General features: G+C 38.5%; 1 protein-coding gene across 1 annotated transcript in view; it reads left to right on the forward strand.

The window, feature by feature from the left end:
• The first annotated feature begins 388 nt into the window (after window positions 1–388).
• The window catches only part of atrxl (ATRX chromatin remodeler, like), a 32,676-nt gene continuing 7,155 nt past the window's right edge, over window positions 389–25,909 (forward strand). Inside the window, exons 1-30 of the mRNA XM_079417291.1 lie at window positions 389–589; window positions 1,024–1,142; window positions 1,253–1,296; window positions 4,898–4,947; window positions 5,034–5,155; window positions 5,279–5,398; window positions 7,956–8,065; window positions 8,229–8,296; window positions 8,953–9,427; window positions 10,188–11,133; window positions 11,298–11,361; window positions 14,756–14,910; window positions 15,170–15,337; window positions 15,469–15,550; window positions 15,682–15,754; window positions 15,854–16,060; window positions 16,426–16,558; window positions 17,477–17,586; window positions 17,683–17,826; window positions 18,925–19,102; window positions 19,209–19,346; window positions 19,449–19,624; window positions 19,705–19,822; window positions 20,387–20,490; window positions 21,339–21,424; window positions 21,759–21,913; window positions 22,005–22,146; window positions 22,516–22,613; window positions 22,706–22,814; window positions 22,885–23,062. Of these exons, the coding sequence (XP_079273417.1) occupies window positions 570–589; window positions 1,024–1,142; window positions 1,253–1,296; window positions 4,898–4,947; window positions 5,034–5,155; window positions 5,279–5,398; window positions 7,956–8,065; window positions 8,229–8,296; window positions 8,953–9,427; window positions 10,188–11,133; window positions 11,298–11,361; window positions 14,756–14,910; window positions 15,170–15,337; window positions 15,469–15,550; window positions 15,682–15,754; window positions 15,854–16,060; window positions 16,426–16,558; window positions 17,477–17,586; window positions 17,683–17,826; window positions 18,925–19,102; window positions 19,209–19,346; window positions 19,449–19,624; window positions 19,705–19,822; window positions 20,387–20,490; window positions 21,339–21,424; window positions 21,759–21,913; window positions 22,005–22,146; window positions 22,516–22,613; window positions 22,706–22,814; window positions 22,885–23,062 (4,692 nt within the window). The 5' untranslated portion in view covers window positions 389–569. The remainder of the gene's footprint in view (window positions 590–1,023; window positions 1,143–1,252; window positions 1,297–4,897; window positions 4,948–5,033; window positions 5,156–5,278; window positions 5,399–7,955; window positions 8,066–8,228; window positions 8,297–8,952; window positions 9,428–10,187; window positions 11,134–11,297; window positions 11,362–14,755; window positions 14,911–15,169; window positions 15,338–15,468; window positions 15,551–15,681; window positions 15,755–15,853; window positions 16,061–16,425; window positions 16,559–17,476; window positions 17,587–17,682; window positions 17,827–18,924; window positions 19,103–19,208; window positions 19,347–19,448; window positions 19,625–19,704; window positions 19,823–20,386; window positions 20,491–21,338; window positions 21,425–21,758; window positions 21,914–22,004; window positions 22,147–22,515; window positions 22,614–22,705; window positions 22,815–22,884; window positions 23,063–25,909) is intronic.

Genomic DNA, 25,909 nt, shown 5'->3' on the forward strand with positions numbered 1-25,909 from the left:
TTGTTAAGGAGTGTGATGGGTCGCCAGTTGTCTAAATTGGTAAGATCTTTCTTAGGTTTAGGAATTAAAGTTATGATACCTTGCATTAATCTAGGAGGTAAAGCCTCTTTTTCAATACTTTCTCTAAAAAGGGAGTAAGTTCATCAGCAAATAATTTGTACAGCTAACGTTAAACTGTAAGTCCATCACACCCTGGGGAATTATTGTTTTTCAAACTCTTAATTGCTCTTTGTACTTCCTCAGGAGTAACAATGCTATCACAGAAAAATCTATCACTTTCAGATGTAACCTTAACATAATTAACCTAGTCTAGAAATGAGGACGATCTTTAAAGTCTCTGCAGTTATGACGGAATCCGATTAATTAATGACGCCATCACTTTACATCAGTCACGGACAGGACGCAGTTTCCGGTGCGCCATTTTAAGCTGTCTGGCGCAAGTTCCACTGGGAAGATGGCGGGTGAAACTGGATGATTTTTTGCGGTTCGCCAAATATGAGTTTTAAGTCAATATCCAAAAGCCATCGCTGCTGTTGTTTGTGCTAAAAGCTCGGCGGTGTGTTGAAGCGATGTCCGCCGAAGTTCTCAGGTAAGGCGTCCTGTTTTCTTTCTTTCCCACTACTAACGCACAACCCGTGGTGTTTGTTAATATTTCTCGACAATAAATCTTTTAAATCCAGTCGCTGTTTGAATTAAATCCATGCTTAATCACTCGTTTCTAAAGTAATGTTAGGTTTTGTGTTTTAACTTAACAGTTTATGACTTTATCAGCACCAGCCGAACAAAGAGTCGGCGTTGAACTGAAGAAAAGATTTATGAGCCCTGTTTCTTTCATGACACACATAAACCTCACATTCCTATCATACTGACGTTTGAGTGTGCTTCTTTCTATATGAGCCATTTGTGCTTGTATATAGTTTGGTTTTGCAGTTTTATAAAGGTTTTTCAGTGTTTTTAATGCATCATGAGAGAGTACAGTAGGATGCAGTTGCCATAGAGATCAGCTGTGTCTTGTGTTTGCAGACCTGGGCAGGTGGCCGGTGGAGGAAGTAAGCTAGGTGAGCTGATCGGGAAGCTCCATGAGTACTTGGCAACAGCCACGGAAGACAAGACTGAAGCTACTTTACCTGGACACTGGAATGGTGAGTACAGCGTGGAAAAGAAATTAGTCATTAATCACATCAGAAAGGGAACCAAAAATAAGCTCATTAATGGAGCAGTTTTAGTGAAATTTGTCATGTCTCATTTACAGGAACCACGGCCAAAGAATACTTGGAGCAGCAAGCTTGCGCCCAGGTAGAGATTATTTAGTGTGCGGCAGAAATGTCATATTTTTGTTGTCCAACCCAGAAGTTAGCATCACCCTGGTTCCTTCGACCAAAAGCCAACAGGATGTTTCCAATGGATTCTGAGTAATTGCAGAAAATAAGCTCTGTGACCAACAAAATCTTTTGCTTATCAAAATAATTTTCACAAATGAACACAACTTTTATGAATTTTGAAGCGTAAATGTAAACGGCAGAAGTAAAAAAACTAGAAAAAGTCCATAAAAATAACAAGTAGGGTATTTCTGATGTATTTGATGTCATAGAATAACATGAAAATATTTTGAGAGATGCTTATGTTTAACCACAGACATTATTTGTAGCATTTAACTAAAATTGATTTAAAAAAAAAAAACACTTTGTTTGGGGGCGATGGAACGGGAAGTTCAAAATTGGATTGTGGAACTCGTTCCTGTGACACTTTGTTGCATAGATTTAGAAGTTTCATCGTAATTGTCATTGTACAGTTGGGCAAAAAAGTATTGTCAGCCACCAATTGTGCAAGTTCTCCCACTTAAAAAGATGAGAGAGGCCTGTAATTTTCATCATAGGTACACTTCAACTATGAGAGACAGAATGGGGGGAAAGAATCCAGGAAATCACATTGTAGAATTTTTAATGAATTAATTGATAAATTCCTCGGTAAAATAAGTATTTGGTCACCTACAAACAAGCAAGATTTCTGGCTCTCACAGATCTGTAACAACGTCTTTAGGCTACGTCCACACGAAGACGGATTTCTCCATATCCAATCTTTTTTTTTGCCTCAAATTCCGTAAACACGGAGTCGTCTCAGGAAATATCTGCGTCCACACGGAATCACTGAAAACGACTGAAAACGGTGTAGTACACATGCCAGACCAATATGTGGCGCTGTAATTCTGCCACAGAGATGCACAAAAAAACAGAGAAGAAGACTTGGACCATGTGCGTAAACCTTGCGCGCTGAATATAAACTAACACACAAAGCAGAAGATTTTGCTTTAATAAAACTAATGAGCTCAGTAGGTTCTGCAGCACGAACACAGGCATGTAGTCTGACGTTGTTGTTGTTGTCGCTGTTATGTGACGTAGCGGTGTCTAATTAGGGGCGAGACGTGGGCTGATGACGTCATCGTTTCAGAAAATATACGGATTCGCCGTCCACACGAAAACATGAAACCGGCGTTTTCAAATTTATCCACCCTGGGACCCGGTTTCAAAAATGATCGGTTTCACTCTTCGAAAACGCCGGTTTCGTGTGGACGAAACGCCTATACGGTAAAAAGTTTATGCGTATACAGAGAAACCCGTCTTCGTGTGGACGGGGCCTAAGAGGCTCCTCTGTCATCCACTCGTTATCAGTATAAAAGACACCTGTCCACAACCTCAAACAGTCACACTCCAAACTCCACTATGGCCAAGACCAAAGAGCTGTCGAAGGACACCAGAAACAAAATTGTAGACCTGCACCAGGCTGGGAAGACTGAATCTGCAATAGGCAAGCAGCTTGGTGTGAAGAAATCAACTGTGGGAGCAATTATTAGAAAATGGAAGACATACAAGACCACTGATAATCTCCCTCGATCTGGGGCTCCACGCAAGATCTCACCCCGTGGGGTCAAAATGATCACAAGAACGGTGAGCAAAAATCCCAGAACCACACGGGGGGACCTAGTGAATGACCTGCAGAGAGCTGGGACCAAAGTAACAAAGGCTACCATCAGTAACACACTACGCCGCCAGGGACTCAAATCCTGCAGTGCCAGACGTGTCCCCCTGCTTAAGCCAGTACATGTCCGGGCCCGTCTGAAGTTTGCTAGAGAGCATTTGGATGATCCAGAAGAGGATTGGGAGAATGTCATATGGTCAGATGAAACCAAAATAGAACTTTTGGTAAAAACTCAACTCGTCGTGTTTGGAGGAGAAAGAATGCTAAGTTGCATCCAAAGAACACCATACCTACTGTGAAGCATGGGGGTGGAAACATCATGCTTTGGGGCTGTTTTTCTGCAAAGGGACCAGGACGACTGATCCGTGTAAAGCATACATGTCAAACTCAGGCCCGCGGGCCAAATTTGGCCCGCAATCTAATTTTATTTGGCCTGCGAGATCATATCCAATAATGTATTAGAGCTGGCCCGCGGCACCAGTATATAGCGCATGCACTGCTAAGACTATGAATCCCAGAATGCTTTGCTAACGCGTTGGCGCGTCAGTCTCTAGACCGCACACCCCTTCCTCTTTGTTACAACGCATTAGCAAAGCTACGAGTCACCTCACTCAAATTTATTCCAACCCTCCCGAAAAATGGCCAAACGAAAGGGAGAAAACGGGAGCTTTCGAGGCAGATTATATGTTCACTATCGTAAAAGACAAACCTGTTTGTCTCGTGTGTGGAGCCAACGTGTCTGTAACAAAAGAATATAACATACGACGACACTATGAAACAAAACACCAGGACAAGTATAAGGATCTGGACGAAAAGCAAAAGCTCCAAAAGGTGGAGGAGATGAAAAAAAGTCTGGCTTCACGGCAAACTATGTTCACCAAAAGCAAAATCCCAAAGTGAGGCTGCTGTAAAGGCTAGTTTCATTGTGACAGCAGAGATCGCCAAAGCTGCCCTTTAATGAGGGAGAGTTTGTAAAAATGTGCATGACAGTATTATTTATTTTAAATGATATTTCTATTTGTTTATGCTTGTTCTGGATTCAATGTTTAAGCAAAACTAAAATCTATTTTCATATGAAAAGGTTTAACATTACATTACATATCTCATAAGAAAACCTGCAGAATTGCATTGCAATTTTTCTATAAATATTGAGTTTGGCCCGCGACCTTGTCCTAATTTTTAATTTTGGGCCACTGTGAATTTGAGTTTGACACCCCTGGTGTAAAGGAAAGAATGAATGGGGCCATGTATTGTGAGATTTTGAGTGAAAACCTCCTTCCATCAGCAAGGGCATTGAAGATGAAACGTGGCTGGGTCTTTCAGCATGACAATGATCCCGAACACACCGCCCGGGCAGCGAAGGAGTGACTTCGTAAGAAGCATTTCAAGGTCCTGGAGTGGCCTAGCCAGTCTCCAGATCTCAACCCACATAAATCTTTGGAGGGAGTTGAAAGTCCGTGTTGCCCAGCGACAGCCCCAAAACATCACTGCTCTAGAGGAGATCTGCATGGAGGAATGGGCCAAAATACCAGCAACAGTGTGTGAAAACCTTGTGAAGACTTACAGAAAACGTTTGACCTCTGTCATTGCCAACAAAGCGTATATAACAAAGTATTGAGATGAACTATTGTTATTGACCAAATACTTATTTTCCACCATAATTTGGAAATAAATTCTTTAAAAATCAGACAATGTGATTTCCTGGATTCTTTCCCCCCATTCTGTCTCTCGTAGTTGAAGTGTACCTATGATGAAAATTACAGGCCTCTCTCATCTTTTTAAGTGGGAGAACTTGCACAATTGGTGGCTGACTAAATACTTTTTTGCCCAACTGTATATGGCTGAAATTTATATATATATTTTTTTTTGCTCTATTCATCAGATTTCTAGAGATTTGTTTACAATACTTTTTTCTTTTCAGTCCAGTGGCCCCTCAGAAGTGGAAATGCTGTCGTCATCTCGTTCGAGAAGGTTTAACTCAAATAATGATGAGATGCATCTGGAAATCTTTTGTGCTCTGACAGAGTGAACTCATTTGTAAATTGTTACTTTTACAGGAAACCGGCTGTTGTTACCAAACACAGCGGGATGAACGAGTCGGATGCTTCGTCTGAAAGTGGAGCAGAAGATGTAATGTCTGTGCACTCCAGCGACCCAGACACCAACGTCCTGCCAAAAGGTGCCACTACTATTCTCTCATTCATTTGGCTGATTCAGATCATAAAGTTTTATGTTATGGTTTCTGTTATTGAATACATTAAGAGACTGCAAATAGTTTTTACCCCATTATTATCTGACACAGGAACGGTGTTTGTGCTGCCGGAGCCGGTGGCTAATGAAACTCGTGATGATTTCCGTGGTCCAGAATTCCGCAGTAGACGTGTTTACAAGCAGTACAGAGACAGTGGTGACAGACGCAGAGGTAAGAGATAAAAATAAGCTTTCATTAGAGCTGTTTGATATGATATATTGTTGCGATGATATAAATTGTGTATTGATAGCAATTTTGCCATATTGTAGTACGTAAATAAATCTAGTGCAAGACTGCTTAAAGTTATTGACACCTTAGAATGAATGAGAAAATAAAGTGTTGGTGTGTTTGATTAGTTTTTAAGTGTAATAAATCTGACAATCATATGAAACATGCACAGAAAGCCTCTCTCAGACAGCATATGCATAAACATAATGTCTGACTTGGCAAGAATTCACATAAACATAGTCTGTTGTGTCTTAAGTGAGCACAAACAGTTCTAACATATCAGTACATGAGATCCATGCATCAAGTCTTAAAGGGACAGCTATGGTGGCCGAGAAGTGCAAAACAAATCACGATTCTGAAAACAAAATAACAAATTACAAACGCAAATGCAAATCTAAAAAACAAAATAACAATTCAGAAAACACAACAACAATTCCGAAAACAAATAAACAAGTCAGAAAACACGACGACAAATCAGACAAACCGGAAGAGGTAGGTATAGTTTGAGACAGCGCCATTGGTTTGGGAATAGATTACTCATCGCTAATTGGACAAGACATCTGTCAATCAAGGTGTACAGGAAGAACGAGAAGAACAGCAGAGTCAACCATAGACTGTGTCAGCTTTAGTGGTGCAGATGGTAGAGCGCATGTCACTGTGTTTTTGGACGCGATCGACCCGGGTTCGAGTCCGCCTTTTGCTGAACTTTTTTTTTTCTTCTTTTTCAAATCTCGTATCGCATCGGAAAGGCATTTATTTTCAATAAAAATTAAGGAAATAATCAAAAAGTTGAAAAAGTATCGGGTAGGGTTAGGCTAGGTGTAGGGAGAGCTTTATTGTACCAATAAGGTGGCATCCATTTGAATTAAAATTATAATTTACACTCAATACGTTATTATTGCATACTGTTTTTTTTTTTTTTTTTTACTACAATACTGAGGTTAGCTGCTATCGCTATTTGACAGAACTATGTCAAATTTACCGTCACTCCCATAAGCACTGTATTAGAAACATCCTCACATTAGCGTTAACAAGTTTTTTTTGTATTCTGATTCAAAGGTAATATAATAGAGAGTACAGTGTTGTAAATGTACATGCATGTATATTTTTATGCAGCAGCTATTTGCACTGTGTAAATAGCGATAGAGGCTATTTAACTAAGTGCAAATACGTATTTACACTGTTAAAATAGCAGGATTTTCTGCAATGTATACTACTTGTTGCAAATAGTGGCAATTATCTGCACCTCAATATTGTAGTAAAAAAAAGTGTAAATTATAATTTTAATTCAAATGGATGCCACCTTATTGGTACAATAAAGCTCTCCCTACACCTACCCTAACCCTACCCGATACTTTATTTTAAACTTTTTGATTATTTCCTTAATTTCTATTGAAAATAAATGCCTTTCTGATGCGATACGAGATTTGAAAAGGAAGGAAAAAAAAGTTCGGCAAAAGGCGGACTCGAACCCGGGTCGATCGCGTCCAAAAACACAGTGACATGCGCTCTACCATCTGCACCACGAAAGCTGACACAGTCTATGGTTGACTCTGCTGTTCTTCTCGTTCTTCCTGTACACCTTGAGTGACAGATGTGTTGTCCAATTAGCGATGAGTAATCTATTCCCAAACCAATGGCGCTGTCTCAAACTATACCTACCTCTTCCAGTTTGTCTGATTTGTCGTCGTGTTTTCTTATTGTTATAATGTTTTCGGAATTGTTGTGTTTTCTGAATTTTGTTTTTTAGATTTGCATTTGTAATTGTTATTTTGTTTTCAGAATCGTGATTTGATTTGCACTTCTCGGCCACCGTAGACAGCAGCCTGTACCTGCTGCTCTGTGTCTGTTAATCAAACAACAAAAGACAAAGAGAAAATCACTCAGTGCTCTTGACTGAATAACTTTAGTAATTTTGATAAGGATTGATGTGTATATATAATTCACACAGTGAAGCCTGCTGTGTTTTATTTTACATGAACAATACATTTTAATTTATTTAATAAAGTAAAATTTGTTTAATAAATTAAAATTGTGATTTTATATAGGGTTAATGTGAAATAATACTAGGTGTATTTTAATATAAGATTTTGGTTTAATGGCATACCCCTATCTTTGATTAAAATTGTATTTTTTTTTTTTTTTTTAATTTAATTAGAATTTCCAAATTTTTGTTGATGCTTTTGTTAATTATAAGTGTTCCCAGGGACAAAATAACCTAATGGCCACCTCAAATCCTGTCTGAGATGTTCCCAAGCACCCAATCTTAAAAGTTTGTAGCAAGAATGAAACAAAGCATTCAGTGTCCCGAAAAGGCTTATCAGCCAACCTTGAAACCTTCTCACGCAAACTTATGCAGAATTTTTTTTTTTTCTCGCATAGAGAGTTCAGAAAGTTCTCTCTTGCTCTCCAGTGTGTAACCGTCATGTTGCAGCTGAACTATATGAAATGAGCTGTGTGTGTCTGGGTATAGGGGACTCATTTGTGCTGTGTGTGTTAGGAGGATATGAGATTGAGAGGGTGAACTGCACAGCGTGTGGTCAGCAGGTGAATCATTTCCAACGTGACTCAGTCTACAGGCACCCTATGCTCAATGTCCTCATCTGCAAGGTATGTGTATGAGAGTCTATGCATTAATGTGGGTATGTAAAATGTAAAGTAGATGAAACCAATAAGGAGAGGGGTTTTTTTTCCTGCAGTACATTGCAGAAGGATTAACTAGTTTTCACTCAAACATGCAGAGTTTTATATGGATTTGTTTGCTGTCTTGCAGAATTGTTTTAAGTATTATATGAGCGATGACATCAGCAAAGATTCAGAGGGGATGGACGAGCAATGCAGGTACGTGGATGGGATGATTAAAGGGAGCCTAGCATTTTTTTTTTTTTAATATATTTTTTAAGTGTGTGTGTGTGTGTATATATATGTATTTAAATGGAGTGAGTGTGGTTAATGTATAAATGATGTTCATGACATACATTGGATGTATTTGAGACGGTATTTTGTCAAAAAGTGCAGCTGCTTTTGTCTAGAGAGAATTTTATGTAGCTGATTAAAAATATAATATAAATGCATCTTATTAACATATGCCATGACCAAACTAATGTGTTCCAGTGAATATCACAAAGAAATGTTTGATTTATAAAGTTACACTTTTATATATTGTGACATTTTCTTCTTAAACAACATAAATTAAATCCATTATGATAAACGTCGCCATGTATACTTGGTGGTTCTTTTTTTAAACAAATATGCTATAAAAATTAAACCTAATGTAATCATAAACAACACTATGCAAAAGGTGATTTTAACATTTCTTTTTGCTAAATATTTTTTCCTTTTAGTTTTGGGTGAAATGCATTTCTCTACAGTTTAAGAGATTCACTGCTGAAAACTTTGAAATGAGCAGATCATATATATTGGAAAACCATGGTATCTCAGTTGACTACGTGTTTGGTGGTCTCTAAAATAATTACTCTAATTCCCTGTTCATTCAGGTGGTGTGCAGAAGGAGGCAGCCTGATTGGCTGTGATTACTGCAGTAATGCCTTCTGTAAGAAATGTGTTCTGCGTAACCTGGGGAGGAAGGAGCTGTCCACCATCCTGGAGGAGGAGAGGAAGTGGTACTGTTATGTGTGCAGTCCCGAGCCATTGGTGGAGCTGGTTTTGGCCTGTGATGCGGTTCTAGAGAACCTGGAGCAGGCTCAGAAACGAGCCTCTCGTACTGAGCCAAACTCGGTCCGGGGCAGGGCTAATAAAGGTGGTCGTGGTGCGGCCTATCTGATGGGGCCAGGAGACCTTTACCAGCGAATGCAGCGGTTTGTAGATGTTACCACATCTCTGAGCCATTCCTTCCAGTCAGTTGTTCAAAGCGAAAGAGAGCAGGAAGGAAACCAAGAGGAGAGAATTGGGCAGCTAAGGATGTTCCGCGCTGTGCTGGATGATCTGCAATCCGCCAACAGTGCATTACAGGTAATTCCTGCCTTAAACCACGTTTTTACCAGTTAAGCTGTAAGAATGATGGGTGCTTTAACTAACCATTCATTTTTAATTATGGATGCACCAATAAGCTGGTAATTGATGTTTTATTTAAAAAAAAAAGAATATAGTTTTAATAAATTAAAAACAAAACAGAAAAAAAATTAAAATGAATAATTTTAAATGTTAGTAAAAAAATTAATTTAGGCATCTTAACATTATAATGTACATTATGATAAACAGATATTCACATTGAGATTTAATACAGATTACATTTAAAAATGTTAATTAAAATAAATTATTAGTTTAAAAATGAACTTCAACTGAGCTTAGGAATTTAAGTGTGAAAATAGGAAAATGAGCATACACAATGAAATATCTAATATAATAATCAAATGGTTAATTTATATCATATTTTTTAAATAATGATGATGATAATGGTTTTACAAGAAGTCTCTTAAGCTCACTAAGGTTGCAATTATTTGATGAAAAATATGGTGAAAACAATATTATTGTTGTATTGTAATAACTGTTATTTAAATATTTATTCCTGTGATGGCAAAGCTAAATTATCAGTCGTTACTTCAGTCTTCAGAAATCATTTTAATATGGTGCTTAGAAAACATTTCTTATTATCCATTTCCAGTTGAAAACCATTGTACTGCTAAATATTATTGTGGCAACTGTGATGCATTTTTTTGTTACAGTTTGTTCATATGAATGTATTACAGCATTGTCTAATTCGCAATTGCAGGAAGCCCTGGACCATGAGCTGACTGGGTCCAAACGTGGCTGCCGAGAAACACACAAGCCAAAAGGGAGGACCAGAAAAAAAAAAGGAATGTCATCACAGAGCCCGGGACTCACTAAAAAGCTGGTGGTTAAACTCACTCCTGTACCGGTCAGCCCACAACCCATCAGCAGAACGTGTCTTTCCATTCATCCATCACCTGAGAGACAAACGATAAACAGTGAGGTGACAGATGGAGCACTGGAAGAAAGGGAGACAATGGTGGAGATAGAGAAGGGGATGGAAATGGAGATGACTGAGAGAGGAGAAGATGTGGGAAACTATTGTGTTAATAATGACGAGGAAGAGGAAGATGAGGAGGAAGAGGACCAAACTGACCCCAAAAATGTGTCTTTATCAGAGGAGAATAAACGTTCTCCACGTGTGAAAACCACACCACGTCGGCGGCGGACGAACCCAAGCACCACAGCTGAGCACGCCGGTTCAGCTGAGGATGACTCTGATTCTGACGAGGTGCCTGAAGTGCTTCTCCAGACCGCTGCTGCCATGGCAAACAGCGAGGAAGAGGGTTTGGTTGGTAGCAGTTGGGACGGGGATGGGGACGAGGTAAACCAGCAAGTCAGAAAGCAGTGTCTCTTTGGACTGGTAAAAACGACACCAGACAGAGGCTCTCGTAAGCGGAATCTCAAAGAGAGATCCTCTTCGTCCTCATCGTCCTCCTCTGCATCTTCAAGTAGGGGCTCCCAGGACCAGGGGTCAGTGGTCAGAATGACCAGGGGAAGGGCTCGCAAAGTTGCCAGGGTGACGGGACAGAGCGGGAGTTCGTCAAGTGAGGTGGGAGGACAGGAACTGGAGAGTGGGCCGAGCAGCGACTCTGACGATCAGAGGATCAAGCCGCTGACAGAGGATGTTACATTGCTGGGCTCTGGAAATTTCCAGCAGTCTTCCGGTGAGTTTGGTGCAAAAAGCCAACACTGATCATTATTCTCTTCATATGGTAAAACCGGTAGAATGTTATTACGATGTAAAAATGTATAATGTCTCATGTTTTTCATATTTCAGAAGCAAAACGGGTGTTGATTTTGATTTTAATCATACATTCTCTCCGTTTAGGTGATGAGATGGACATCCAGCCAGGTCCGTCTTTGTCTGTGGAGGACGATGATTTAGAAAATAGGTACGATTCTGTCTACATCAAGGCCACACACACTTTCCCATCACAGGCCTTCTCCACTGGAGTCCAGCTGTCCCAAACTCACTACAGCGAGAGCTTCGATCCAAACCTCATTTAAAAGCACGCAAGCATCCCGTACATCCACACGCACTGCCGCTAGACAGTGCTTCTAAACATGTCTCACTCAAACACGCTTTTTTTGCTCGATCAACACTGTCCGATTTTTATTTCCCCACAGTTTCTTCCACACGCAGTAGAGAGAATCTGTAACCATAGGCACACACCGCCCATCAGTGGTGAAGCTCTGAGACCTCACTGTCTAATGGAAGTCAGTGAATCAACTCTGGAGAAGCTCCTGTGTTTGAATACCACTTCACTGACAGACCATTGCATGTCTTTGGCAGTATTTCTGCTAGCCACACTCTTCTTCTTTACTGTCTGTGCTGCTAATAAAGCTTTTAAGAGAGTAGAACGAGTCTAAAGCTCTTTGCTCGGATCTGATGGATCCTGTGTTCAGAAAGACAGACAACTTCTTGTGTGTTTGTGTTTTAGGGCTCAGCTTCCGGGTTCTCATGCTGTAATGTTTTCGGTCAGTCAGAACAAAGGCTGTGTGGTTTGCTAACGGTAGGTGTTACAGTAGTTTCACATAATACTTTTGTTATTGGCAGTGAAATGTCATTATTGGTGGAATTCAAGTGAACAAACGTGTCTTAGATTGCAGGTAGGGATGCAGTAGTACAGTATTAGCGTTTGTTGAACGCAGCTGTGTTTGTTCTTTTCCAGGGGATTAATTCCTAGGCAGCCGAATTTTCTACGTTTAAGGTGCTTAAGCTGAAGATGCATTTGTATTGGTCTAAACTGCATTTGTTAACGTTTTTTCACCAAGTTACTTACGTATTTTTATTGGTTCGATATTTCATTTTCACATCTTTTGCACAGTATATATGTCCTCGTGAATTGGCGAGAAGGTCAAAATTTCATCCCGTTTTAGCAGAAGGTGATGGATGTTAGGGATTGGAAATGTGAAGGACAGGGAAACTTGGCTCTACTTGTAGATGTTTTTGAGTTGGTGCTTCAAAGCGGTAGCTTAGATCGGAGCCATGACCCAGTAGTTGGTGCATGCGCTCTGAAACACTGAGTAATGGTGCACGCTCACGCAGTGTACATTTAAGTCTGACTTTTTTTCCCCTAAATATTTATATGAATAAAAATGGTTAAAAGGCTGAATAAACGCTAATGAGCAACGATTGTTTGGGTGGACTTGGCTTTGATTTGTGTTCGAATATTCACGGGGCAGCAGCAGGTGGCAGTGATGATGCTCTTTCAGGCTCAACATGCAGTCTGTAAGAGTTTGTGTAGTCAGTTGTTAAAAGCACTGTGTTTTGAGGATAAAGAGTGTAGTCTTCTCTCTCACATGAGAGGTTTCTGTGTGTTATTTGCATGGTTCTTACCGAGAGGCAATAAACACTTATTTATTCTTTCTCTTGTTCTGTTTTTTTTTTCCCCCCGTTTCGTCTCTTTTTCTGTAGCTTAACAGGGTTCCCACGCATCCTGGAAAACCTGGAAAACCTTGAATTTTGTAATGCGATTTTCCAGTAATGGATAAGTCATGGGAAATGTACCCAGCTGTCCTGGAAATTGTGTTTACTGTAACCTTTTAATCAAACTGGTTCGCCATATTGACAACGTTTTTGTAAAATGAAGAAATCCTTGGACCAATTGGGACTTGGAACTGCGGTCAGTTCTCATGTATTCTGTCATGAATGACGTCGCAGAATCATATCGTTTTGTTTTATCATCTGCGTTTGCCTGTGTATTGTCATGAGCAGGAACACATCATAGTCTGCACACTCACTGTCATTTGTGTTCTCCGCTTAGATTTCACGCATTTCTATCAAGTGATGTTGATATCACACACATTGCAAAACATGATTAGTATTACTTCCCATAGGTTGGTTACCTTGTCCAGCTCATGAGAGTGGACTGTTTGAATCTTCCAGAAGCTTCTCTGGTAGCACAAATGAACGACTAGCTAACATTAACTGTGCATTTAGAACCATGCCAGTAACCACAGTACCTTATGGCACCTGTAATTTCTTTTCCTCTTTGATTAAAATAATATTCTCGGTTAAACAGCAGAATCGGAAGCTGTGGCCAGCAGTCGATCACCACAGAAAATGACTTGACTCCTCTCCATAACCACAACACTTAGGCCTACATGTTGCATGCGTTTAGCATGTTTAATATCTTTTGTGTTTAGTGTATATAAGCTCAGTCGATCCCTGAACCTTGAACTTAATTCAAATGACAAACGTTTTTTACTGGAGAATTATTGTAAAATCAACTTTTTGCTTTTAAAAGCTCATACCTATTAGACTTCCATTGTAAGTGCAGAACTTTTTTTAAGTTTGAAGACCAATGGACAAGTCAACTTCATTTTCTGTGGCGAACAAAAGCAGGCCACATATGTATTTCTCAAATATTAGAGATGTTGGTCACATAAAATGCCTTGAAGAAATGGAAAGTAATGTTTTGGACAGAGTGGGAACCCTGCCTAACCTTAATTAACATAGATTAACCCCTGCCATTTTTCACCCGTCTTTTAAAAGTGTCCTTTTCTGTTTGTTGTCCTTTTCTTTACTGTCTTGTGGAATCCTCTCATGCTCATTGGATTTCAAAAATCCTAAAGCTTTGAGTATTTATTGCATGCTAATGTTCTTTGTTTGGAAGTATTTATTGTTTGTTTTACTGAAACGTTTTACGCAGAAACATCATTTTCATTAAAAAGAAGCATGCATGATTTTGCATCTCAGAAGAGGGAATGTAAATAACTGTAAGAACTGTATAAGAATTGTTGTTGTAATAAAAATTTATCCCAGACACAACAGCCTCTGTGCATTTTGTATATATATTTATATATACTGTGTGTATATATCTTTTTTTATTTGGCTGGTGCATTTAATTTGTCATATTTAGGGGTGCTAAGTTCAAATGTCTGCCTACACCAGAGCCTCATGTTTTTTTGTTTTTTGTTTACATTTCGCTCAGTAATAAGGTTTTTTTTTTTTGGTAATTAAATAATTTGCAAACTTACCACTTAACAGTCCATTGGATCTTTTATACTGTCCAATAACATTTTATTTTAATTTATATTTTATATATGCTGTTATGTTTACATTGATGGTTGGTATGGAAATTTTGAATTGAAATTACTTCTGTTTTTGAGTTGTTTCAGCATAAAAATAATTATTTTGCTACCGTTTGAGGGCAAGTTTAATGAATCTGGATCCATCTGTCACCCACCTCACATTTTGTCCCTCTTTTCTCTTCATCCCTCTTCTCTTCATGTCTCTCTATTCTCTCATTACTGCCTCATCCCATCACTTACTCTATAAAGAATTGCGAAGAAGATTCTGCTGGCTCAGATCAGAGCTAACCTCTCCTCAGGGTCGGAGTTGGATGCCAGCTCCGATGAGCAAGCAGAGAGCACGAGAGAAGAGCAGAAGAAGAGCAAGAACGTTGATAGAACATCAGAGACAACAGAAGAGGAAGGTGAGCGATGACCATTACCACTGGTACCATGGGGAATTACAGACCTTATAAATCCTGTAACTCAATATATATGCTGTTTCTGATGAATAACAACATAGCCAGCCTCTGAAACTGATATGGTATGTAGTTTTAAGTTGCTTTGTTTTGTAACACTAAACTATTTTTAATAGTAACAATCTGCAGCAGATTAGTTAAATGGTTAAAAATATTAGCCGTATTCATATAGTTTTATTGTTACATGAGAACAGTTTTTCTGCAGATAACGATGACTCGGATTGCAGCGGGTCGCAGTCAGGGTCACGGCACCGGCACCGATTGCTGCGACATGGTCTTACCTTATCAGAGCCTGAAGCAAAAAGTCAAAAGCAAGAAGTGAAGAAGACTAAGAAAAGAGATAGAGAAGGCCAAGATTTAGAATGTGTTATTGGTGAGTCAAAAGTCTTTGAAGACTCAAAGTGCATTAGTTGAATGTATTCATGACATTTTTTACCATACAAATAATAGTATCTATGTGATGATTCTTCAGTCATATATGGTGCTGTTTTGTTTTTATCGTAGTGAGTAGTGATGAAACAAGCGAAACGAGTGTATCGAGCGGCATGTATGATGAACTCAGCCATTCAGAGTGTGAGGAAATGGGGTAAAGCTCATTTCATCACAGTTTACTCATCAACCGCAATCTGCCCTGGGCATTAAACACTCACAAAATGACTCATTTTAAATTACTACCTACTAAGCCTAAATGCATTTAAGACTTTATCTATTTTTTAGGTCCCAGTCGCCCACTCATAGTGAGAAGTGTCAGAGTCCGTCACGCACACCTGACAGGAGCAGCACTCCTGATGTGTGTTTGTAACCCTTCAATATCATAGATGCTGTGAATGTGGATTTGTCAGCAATTTAAGTTTTTTTTTTTTTTTTTTTTTTTTTTTTTTTTTTTCAGAATGATGTGTCTCCAACCACTGAGGAGCATTTGAGGAGCACCCCACGAGGGCGGAGACAGATCAGACCGCTTCTGGAGGTGGATCAGCTGGCCCAGGAGACGCAGAGCGCTCTGAAAGAAGAGGAGGAGCGCAGGAGGAGATTAGCAGAGAGAGAAAAACTGAGATTAGAAAATGAGAGGAGAGAACGAGAAGACGCAGACCCAGAGGTGATGAACTGCATGGTGCCATATTCTGTTCTGTTTTGTAAATATTAAAGAGGTAGTTTACCAAGAAATTAAAATTAATATCATTTACTTTTCCTCATGCCAATACAAACTTGCATGACTGACTTAGTGGAACACCAAATGTGTTTTAGGGGATGGTCTGGAAGTCAGTGGTCACCAAAATGGTTACCTTTTATTTTTCAAAAATATAATCTTTTGTGTTGGTTTTTTAACAGAATTTTCCTTTTTGGGTGCGATATCCCTTTTTTTGTTTTTTAAATGTTAATTATTAATGGGATGATTTTAACCTGAATGAAAAATTTGTTGTCTTGTCTGTTGTAAAAAAAATTTCCTCTCACCTGCTTTAGGTCATATTAGTGTCCGAGAAACCGGCTGAAAGTTTCGCACCATTGGTTCTCGAGCAAGATGATGTAACGCATAAGCCTGTGCTGCAAGTGCACTTGCACTTTCTGAGCAAACTCAAACCACACCAGCAAGAGGGTGAGAGAAATTTTGTATTGGTGTAATTATCCACAGAGATCTAATCACAGCATCATCAATTAGTAAAGGTAGAGAGTAAAGAGACAGAAGCCGTTGGGACAGCTTATTTCAGAGTCCTGCATTGGGTCAAACACTAATATTTGATGTGATTGTTTTAAAAGTATTTAACACTTGCACTGCAATTTGTGGGCTGAGAGTCAAATTGCAGAGGCTATTTTTATGTCAAATAATGTTCATTGTTTTTTATTTATACCTTTTTATGCTTTTCAAATGTATCAAGTCTTCCTCTTTCTAACAATGACAATATTGGGTGGAGAGATGGTGCGTGTTTACCAAAAAGGACAATGCAGGTTTCTGGCCTGTGTAGTAATGTTGTGAAATATTCTTAGAATTTTAAATACATACTTTCTATTTGAATATATTTTGGTATGTAATTTATTCCTGTGATGCAAATCTTAATTTTACTTCGGTCTTCAGTGTCGCATGATCCTTCAGAAATCATTCTAATATGCTGATTTGCTGCTCAAGAAACATTCTATCATCAATGCTGAAAACAGTTGAGCTGCTTAATATTTTTGTGCAAACCATTTTTTTTTTTTTTTTTTTTTTTTTTTTTAGGATTTTTGAATGGATAGAATTTTTACTGTTTTGATTAATTTAATGCAACCTTGCAGGATAAATGAATTTGTTAGAATGGTGTTGTATTGTTCAAGGCTTGTTTAATCATGACATGAGAAGTTAAGCCAGTATGTATTCAGTCAAATAGTAGAACTCAATCAGTGCATGGGTGATTAATATTCACATGCGTTTATAAAGCAGCATTGTGAAATGCAAGTCAGTGATATGAAAAAGCGACAGCGTGTGGTGGAGATGGTTTGTGTAGTGTGTATGTAAGTGTATGTGTTAATTGTTTGTTAGGTGTGCGCTTCATGTGGGACTGCTGCTGTGAGTCCGTTCAGAGTGTGAAGACGACTCCAGGCTCTGGATGTATTCTGGCTCACTGCATGGGTCTGGGAAAGACCTTTCAGGTATTATACGTGACTATTCTTTTTTTTGTTGTTGTTGTGAAATCAGAAAGTGTGGGTTTGCACAGAAAGCTTAACTGTGTATTGTGTGTGTTTCAGGTCATTGTGTTCCTCCACACAGTGCTGCTATGTAAAGAGCTGCCACTGAAAAGGGCTCTGGTGGTTTGTCCTCTCAACACAGTGCTGAACTGGAGGAGTGAGTTTGACCAGTGGCAGAGGGGCTTAAGACCCAACATACTGTGGGTCAGTAGAATTTTCTCACTTCCTTTCTCAGGTGACATTAGTTAGTGATTTGATCTAGGTCATGTTTATGTCAGATGTTCACTACCATTCAAAAGCTTGAGGTTGTTAAGATTTTTAGAGATGTGTTATACTCACCAAGGCTGCATTTATTTGATCCAAAATGGAGTCAAAACCATAATGTTTTGAAATATTATTACAGTTTCAAATAACTGTTTTCTATTTAAATCTATTTTAAAGTGTAATTTATTCCTTTGATGGCATCATTACGCCAGTCTTCAGTGTCACATGATCCTTTAGAAATCATTTTACTATGCTGATTTGGTGCTCAAGAAACATTTCTTAGTATTGTCAATGTTCAAAATGCTTGTACTGCTTATTATTTTTGTGGAAACTGTGATGCGTTTTTTTCTTTCTTGCTGAATAAAAGAATCAAATTTCTTACTGTGGTCAGAGAGTTGTATAACTAGCTAACATATGGGCTTTTTTCAGCGCGTAATCTTTCTCTGTCCGGCTTTGTCTATTGTATGTTGGTGGCTTAAAAGAATAGCTCGCCCAAAAATGAAAATGGTCAAAATATCTTTTCTTTTAGGTTTTTCTCTTGTAAAGCTATCAGATTGTTTCAGTTAAAGCTTTCAAGATAGAAAGTTAACCCAGTGTTAAATTAATCCAGGATTAAAATAACCATTCGATACAAATTCAAATTGGCAAAGCCAGTGGACTTTTATGGGGCTTTTTTTGGACACTTAATATCACTGACCACTTTTGTAGAAGGAGTCTAGACATTCTGTGAAGCATCCTCTTTTTGTACTGTACAGAAGAAAACAAAATGCAAAAAAATCAAATGACATGATAATGACATTATTAACATTTTTGGGTGAATAGCTATTTAATTTTACATTTTTGCATCGGAAGTATCAGTGCAAAATTTCCTAATTATGCCTTACACAGAGAATTCAGCAAACACATCATAAATATGCTGAAAAATGCCAGATAATGCAAACAAAGATTCCGTTTTCTTGTCATTATGTTGAATCTGGACTTTTAGCTGCATCTCTGATCATTTTTCCAACTATCTCTTCTCTCTTGTTTCTCACATAGGTGGCAGAGCTGGCTACAGTGAAGTCTGTGGGTGTTCGTGTTGAGCTCTTGAATGACTGGTTTACGAATGGTGGTGTGATGATCATGGGATATGAGGTGTTTCGTATACTGACACACACAGATAGCGCGAAATACAGCAAACACAAAGAAGCCTTCCGCTCAATGCTCCTGGATCCAGGTAAATTCATCTGAGCAATCCATCATCAAATACTAAGGACTGATATATAGATTTTTTTTTTTTTCAACTATTTTTAAACCATTGTTTGGTGTGTTTTATATGTTAGGCCCTGATCTGGTGGTGTGTGACGAGGGTCATGTCCTTAGGAACGCAGACTCGAGCATCTCAAAAGCCATCCGAGCTCTACGTACACGTAGGAGAATCATATTGACAGGAACACCGCTTCAAAACAACCTTACTGAGTGTAATCACGTTTCATCTCCATATTGTGAAAAATGACTTGCTTATTCATTTTTTTAATATCTCTTTGAGGTTGTCTGACTTCATTTGTTATGTTTTGTTCTAGATCACTGCATGGTGAATTTCATTAAGGAGAACCTTCTGGGTTCTCTAAAGGAGTTCCGGAACCGTTTTATTAATCCGATCCACAACGGTCAGTGTGCAGACTCCACCCCCGCTGATGTCAGACTGATGAAGAATAGATCGCACGTCCTCCATCAGTTGATGTCAGGATTCATACAGGTGATGAAGAGAGAAAAAGAAATAGAATACAGCTAAAGGCCGTGAAAAAAAAGTCTGAATGTTTTGTTTCTGTGTTGCAGAGGCGGGACTACTCAGTCTTGATGGCCTGTTTGCCGCCAAAGCACGAGTATGTGCTGTCAGTCAGGATGACGAATCTGCAGTGTCAGTTATACACACACTATCTGCAGAACTACACAGGTCAGAGTCTCGAAAGCACAAACTAGAGCTTAACTAGTACTGCACCAGTAGAAAAATATGTTAAGCCAAGAGTTGTTTTCAAGGTATGGCCGAGACTAAAAAATCTATACTTTTTTTCTAAATAAATTTCTAATAAAACACTAAAAACTAAAATCACTAAGTGTTGCAAATGAAAATGTAGGCATTATATAATTATAATATGCAATAACATTAAAATGTACAAAAAATATTTATTTTGAGATTTAAGTGTTATATTTTGGAGAAATTAAACTTAAGTCAACTTCAAAAGGTGGGAAATATAATCTAAATGTAAAAACAGGAGAAATGAGCATTCACAAATAAATATCTTATATTGGCTGATATATTAATCCAGTGATGCATATCCAGTGATGCATAAAAATACCCTTAGATACTGACATGGATAATAATGACTAAATAGTTCTTATATCAGATGTTTTTATTAATTTCCATTATCATATTAAGATGTTTTTCATACCACCTAACTCTGGCACACACTGAGCCAACGGATTGGTAACATAGTCACAAATTATGTCTTTGTTTTAGGGAAAGGAGCAGGTGTGAACAGTTTGTTTCAGGACCTTCATGTTCTGAGTTTGATATGGACTCATCCCTGGTGTCTTAAACTTGCTAAACTGAGCAGGAATAAGGTACACACACACACTCATCCAGATTGCACTACTGTTCAAAAGTTTGGGGCCAGTGAGATTTTTTTATTTTATTTTTTTATTTAAAGAAATTAATACTTTTGTTCATCAAGGATACATTAAATGGATCATAAATGGATTTCTCTTTCAAACAAATGTTGTTCTTGTGAATCCTGAGGGGAAAAAAGTTTCACAGAAAATATTAAGCAGCACAACCGTTTTCAAAATCGATAATGCAAAGAAATGTTTGAGTACCAAATCAGCAGATTAGAATGACTTCTTAAGGAGCATGTGGCACTGAAGACTGGTTTAAATTTAAAAGATTTATTAAATATAAAAGTTATTTTACATGGGTATATTTCCCATGTTTGCCCAGAATTTCAGAAGTAAATCTGTTAATACATTCAATTACTAATTACAGCAACTATTTCGATTTCCTCGGTGAGCATAAAGGTCCTTGCACACTCCGAAATTTCCGTGTGCGTTTTTCTTTTTTTTTCGTATTTGTCATCGTTTCCTATATCAAAATGCATGCTACGGATGTGAAAACGCAGAAAATCGATCCTGATCTGAATGTTTTGTGACGGACGAAAGTTTCAGAGACAGTGTGTAAAAGTGATTGACACAACGTGAGGTCGGATTTATTTTTTAACGTGCGAAAATTTCAGACTCCGAGTGCAATGACCTTAAGAGTTGTAAAAACATTTACAAATTTTACCAACCCCAAACATTTGAAAAATAGCGTACACGCATCATGCCTCATTTTTATAAACACCTTATCAATGATCACTGATTTTTCTCCATTACTGATGATATGAAAACCAGTCACTGTATTTTTGTGTGTGATGCAGGGGAAAGAGGAAGAGCAAGCTCCTGTCTTCACAGGTCTGGGTGCAGGTTTGGTCAGCAATTCTGTAAATCCGAATGATTCTGAAAGGTACGCTGTGTTTTATATATCAGATTTGAATATTTCCTATACAACCAATGTGCCTCATGCTTCTGTTCAATACGAGACATCAAAGCTAGAGTAACTGAATTGAAGAGGACAAAGTCTTTCTAAACAATGTAAAACATTATATAATCTTTTGTTTTGGAAGCAATTGATAAATGTGAACCTGCTGTGTGACTTGACACAATCACAGCCAATCACAATATAGTTGATGTCTAATAGTTATGTGGAAGCAATGAGACATCTGCTAGAAGTCCAAGTTTCCTCCGTGTGAGACCAGGTTTGCTCTGATGGTTATAATTCAAATGTGTCTGTCTTACAGGAGAGATGCAACAAGCACAGGTTTAGTGGGTGATGGAGAGAGAAATGCTGATACAGTCTCCTTGGTCAGCACATCCAATCAAAATCCACAGAATCCAGATGTCACAAACACAGCCACAATGGAAATTTCTGGCAGGGAAGCTGGTGTGAAAACAGGTGGAGTGTCTCCCTCTCTCTCTGTTTCCTTTAATGTGCCTCTCTTTGTCCGTCTCATTCTTAAGTGTCTCTCTCTCTGTCTATTGTTTAGGATTTGTTTTGGGTAATGGGCCATCTGCCGACTGGTATCTGCCATTTGTAACAGCGGCTGATGCCAAAGTGCTGGAGCATTCTGGGAAACTGCAGTTGCTACTGGAGATTTTACACTGGGCAGAGGAACTACAGGACAAAGTGTGAGGATCACGTTCTTGAATAGAAGTAGTACTTGTTATAAGCTTTGTGTTGGTTGTTATATTCATATAACCACACTTCAAAAGAAAATTAATACCTTTAATGAAAAACTGATAGTAAAGAGAGTCTGCAATCACAAGAGTGAATTCAATTTTAAAATACTCAAATAGAAAACAGTTGTTTTAAATTGTAATAATATTTCACAATATTAATGTTTTGTTGTAATTTTGATCAAATGAATGCAGCCTTGATAAGCCAAAACTTAAAAACCCCAAACTTCTGAATGGCAGGGTATATAGGATTATATGCTTGTCAATTCATTGTTCAGAGTGACATACTTAGTTTTTATGAATGCTGTTTGCTTTTTTCAGGTTGGTGTTCAGTCAGTCTCTGATAACGCTGGACCTCATTGAGAGTTTCCTGCTATATGCAGATGAGACCAGGGGGAAAACATGTTGTCCATACAAAGGTAAATATATAGTTGACACGGGATTGTTTGAAATTTCTTTTGTTAATTTACCATGGTTATGCAAACGAGTTTGTGTTTGTGTGTATTGTTAGGAGAGAAAGCGTGGGTTAAAAATAAAGATTATTATCGTTTGGACGGCAACACCAGTGCTTGTGCGCGCAAGCGATGGGCTCAAGAGTTTAACAACACTAAAAACATAAGGTATACTCAAAAAAATTAATCACATTTAAGTTGTCTGCATTTCCTGTCCTGACTGTTTCTTCTGTTTCAGAGGAAGGTTGTTTCTAATCTCCACTCGTGCGGGGTCTCTGGGAATCAATCTGGTCGCTGCAAACCGGGTCGTGGTGTTTGACGCTTGCTGGAATCCGTCATATGACATCCAGAGCATCTTCAGAGTCTATCGCTTTGGGCAGAGAAAAACAGTTTATGTGTACCGTTTTCTGGCCCAGGTATATACATACAAATAACAGAAAGTAGGGAGGGCTTGAAGAAAAAAATTGTCTGTCTGTCTCTTTCTATCTATCTATCTATCTATCTATCTATCTATCTATCTATCTATCTATCTATCTATCTATCTATCTATCTATCTATCTATCTATCTCTAAAAGGTTTAATTTTTTTTGCATATTTGTCACACTTCGAATATTCAGATCATTAAACAAATTTTAATATTACACAAAGATAATGCAAGTAAATACTAAATGCAGTTTTTAAATGATTACTTCATTTATTAAGGGAAAAAAACTGTCCAAAGATACCTAGCCCTATGTGAAAAATGAATTGCCCCCTAAATCTAATAACTGGTTGTGCCACCCTTTGCAGCAACAACTGCAATCAAGCATTTGCGATAACTGGCAAGGAGTCTTTCACATCGCTGTGGAGGGATTTTGGCCCACTCTTCTTTGCAAAATTGTTTTAATTCAGCCACATTGGAGGGTTTTCGAGCATAAATCTTGTTAAATCATGAAAGAACTGTGATTTAACCACATTATTTTAGAAAGCTGAGTTAAATTTCACTAGCCACACCCTGGCCTGATTACTGTCAGACCTGTTGAATCAAGAAATCACTTGAATAGAACCTGTCTGACAAAGTGAAGCATACTTAAAGAGCAACACATCATGCCGCGATCTAAAGAAATTCAAGAACGGATGAGAAACAAAATAGTTGACATGTATCAGTCTGGAAAGGGTTATAAAGCCATTTCTAAGGCTTTGGGACTCCAGCTAACCACGGTCAGAGCTATTATCCACAAATGGAGAAAACTTGGAACAGTGATTAACCTTCCCAGGAGTGGCCGGCCTACCAAAATTACTCCAAGAGAGTAACGACAACTCATCCAGGAGGTCATAAAAGAACCCAGAACAACATCTAAAGAACTGCAGGCCTCATTTGCCTCAATTAAGGTCCGTGTTCATGATTCAACAATAAGAAAGAGACTGGGCAAAAACAGCATCCATGGGAGAGTTCCAAGGCAAAAGCCACTGCTGACCAAAAAGAACACAAAGGCTTGTCTCACATTTGCCAAACTATATCTTGATTATCCCCAAGACTTTTGGGCAAATATTCTATGGACTGATGCGACAAAAGTTGAAGTTTTGGGAATGTGTGTGTCCCATTTCATCTGGTGTAAAACCACAGCATTTCATAAAAAGAACATCGTAGCAACAGTCAAACATGGTGGTGGTAGTGTGATGGTCTGGGGCTGCTTTGCAGTTTCAGGACCTGGACGACTTGCCATAAATGATGGAACCATGAATTCTGCTCTCTATCAGAAAATCCTGAAGGAGAATGTCCAGCCATCAGTTTGTGACCTCGAGCATACTTGAGTTATGCAGCAGGACAATTATCCCAGACTCACCAGCAAGTCCACCTATGAATGGCTCAAGAAAAACAAAATTAAGGTTTTGGAGTGGCCAAGTCAAAGTCCGGACTTAAATCCGATTGAGATTCTGTGGCATGACCTCAAACAGTCCATTTATGCTCAAACCCTCCAATGTGGCTGAATTAAAACAATTTTGCAAAGAAGAGTGGGCCAAAATCCCTCCACAGCGATGTGAAAGACTCATTGCCAGTTATCGCAAATGCTTGATTGCAGTTGTTGCTGCAAAGGGTGGCACAACCAGTTATTAGATTTAGGGGGCAATTATTTTTTCTCACAGGGCCAGGCAGGTTTGGACAGCTTTTTTCCCTTAATAAATGAAGTAGTCGTTTAAAAACTGCATTTTGTATTTACTTGGGCTATCTTTGTGTAATATTAAAATTTGTTTGACAATCTGTATCTTTTAAGTGTGACGAATATGCAAAAAAAAAAACAGGAAGGAGGCAAAAACCTTTTCACGGCACACATACACATATATACACATTTACACATACAGGTACATCTCAAAAAATTAGAATATTGTGAAAAAAATTCATTTCAGAAAGTGAAACCCATATATTATATAGATTCATTACCCTTATGCCTCGTTTCCACTGAGTGGTACGGTGCAGTACAGTTCAGTACAGTACGATTCGGTATGGGTAACCCTGATCAGGCTTGCATTTCCACTGCCAACAGTACCCTTACTTGATAGGCGTGGTGCATGCTGGAAAGTAGCGACCGACAATAAGCACAACTCTGCCTCTTTTATGTCAATATATAGCCATTATAAAAGTACAAAGTATGAGAGGCTTATATAAGAGGAAATAAAGACAAAAGCATACAATTCACAGTCAAACGTTTGCTACAGTTAGCGCTGTAAATTACTATGGTAAAGTTCAAAATAAATATAAAGTTAAACTTTGTGCTCAGTCAAAACGATATGACCAGGAACATATATTAGATTCATGAGACCACGAATGCCTGTTAAATATACACAAAACGAATTGATTCTTGTTTAATCACCACAGAGACATCAGAGCCAGTGGCAAATGTCGGAAGGACTAGCCGAGCGTAAGGCTGCTCGAGGCGGATACATGAGCACGGAGCACCCGGTGATCGCCTGGAGCTTCGAAATCGGCATAACAAATTTTCAAATAGGCGCTATATCTTTATAAATAAACCGCAGATTTGAGTTTTAAACATCTACATTCTCGCCTGAAAAACTCTTAAAACTACATTTCATGACAGAATAACAGTAATATTTTGAAAATTATGCGGGTTTTTGGGCAACAACGTTTTACAAGTCCACAAGAACACATATTGAGAGACGGTTATTGTCTGTGTGAAAATATAAAAGTATAAAATACACTTATATATTTTTTTTGTGTGTTTGCACACTCTGATGTAATCAGCAGAACACAGCAGAGCGGAACA

Source organism: Barbus barbus (assembly GCF_936440315.1).
Source record: "Barbus barbus genome assembly, chromosome: 5".
Lineage (NCBI taxonomy): Eukaryota > Metazoa > Chordata > Actinopteri > Cypriniformes > Cyprinidae > Barbus > Barbus barbus.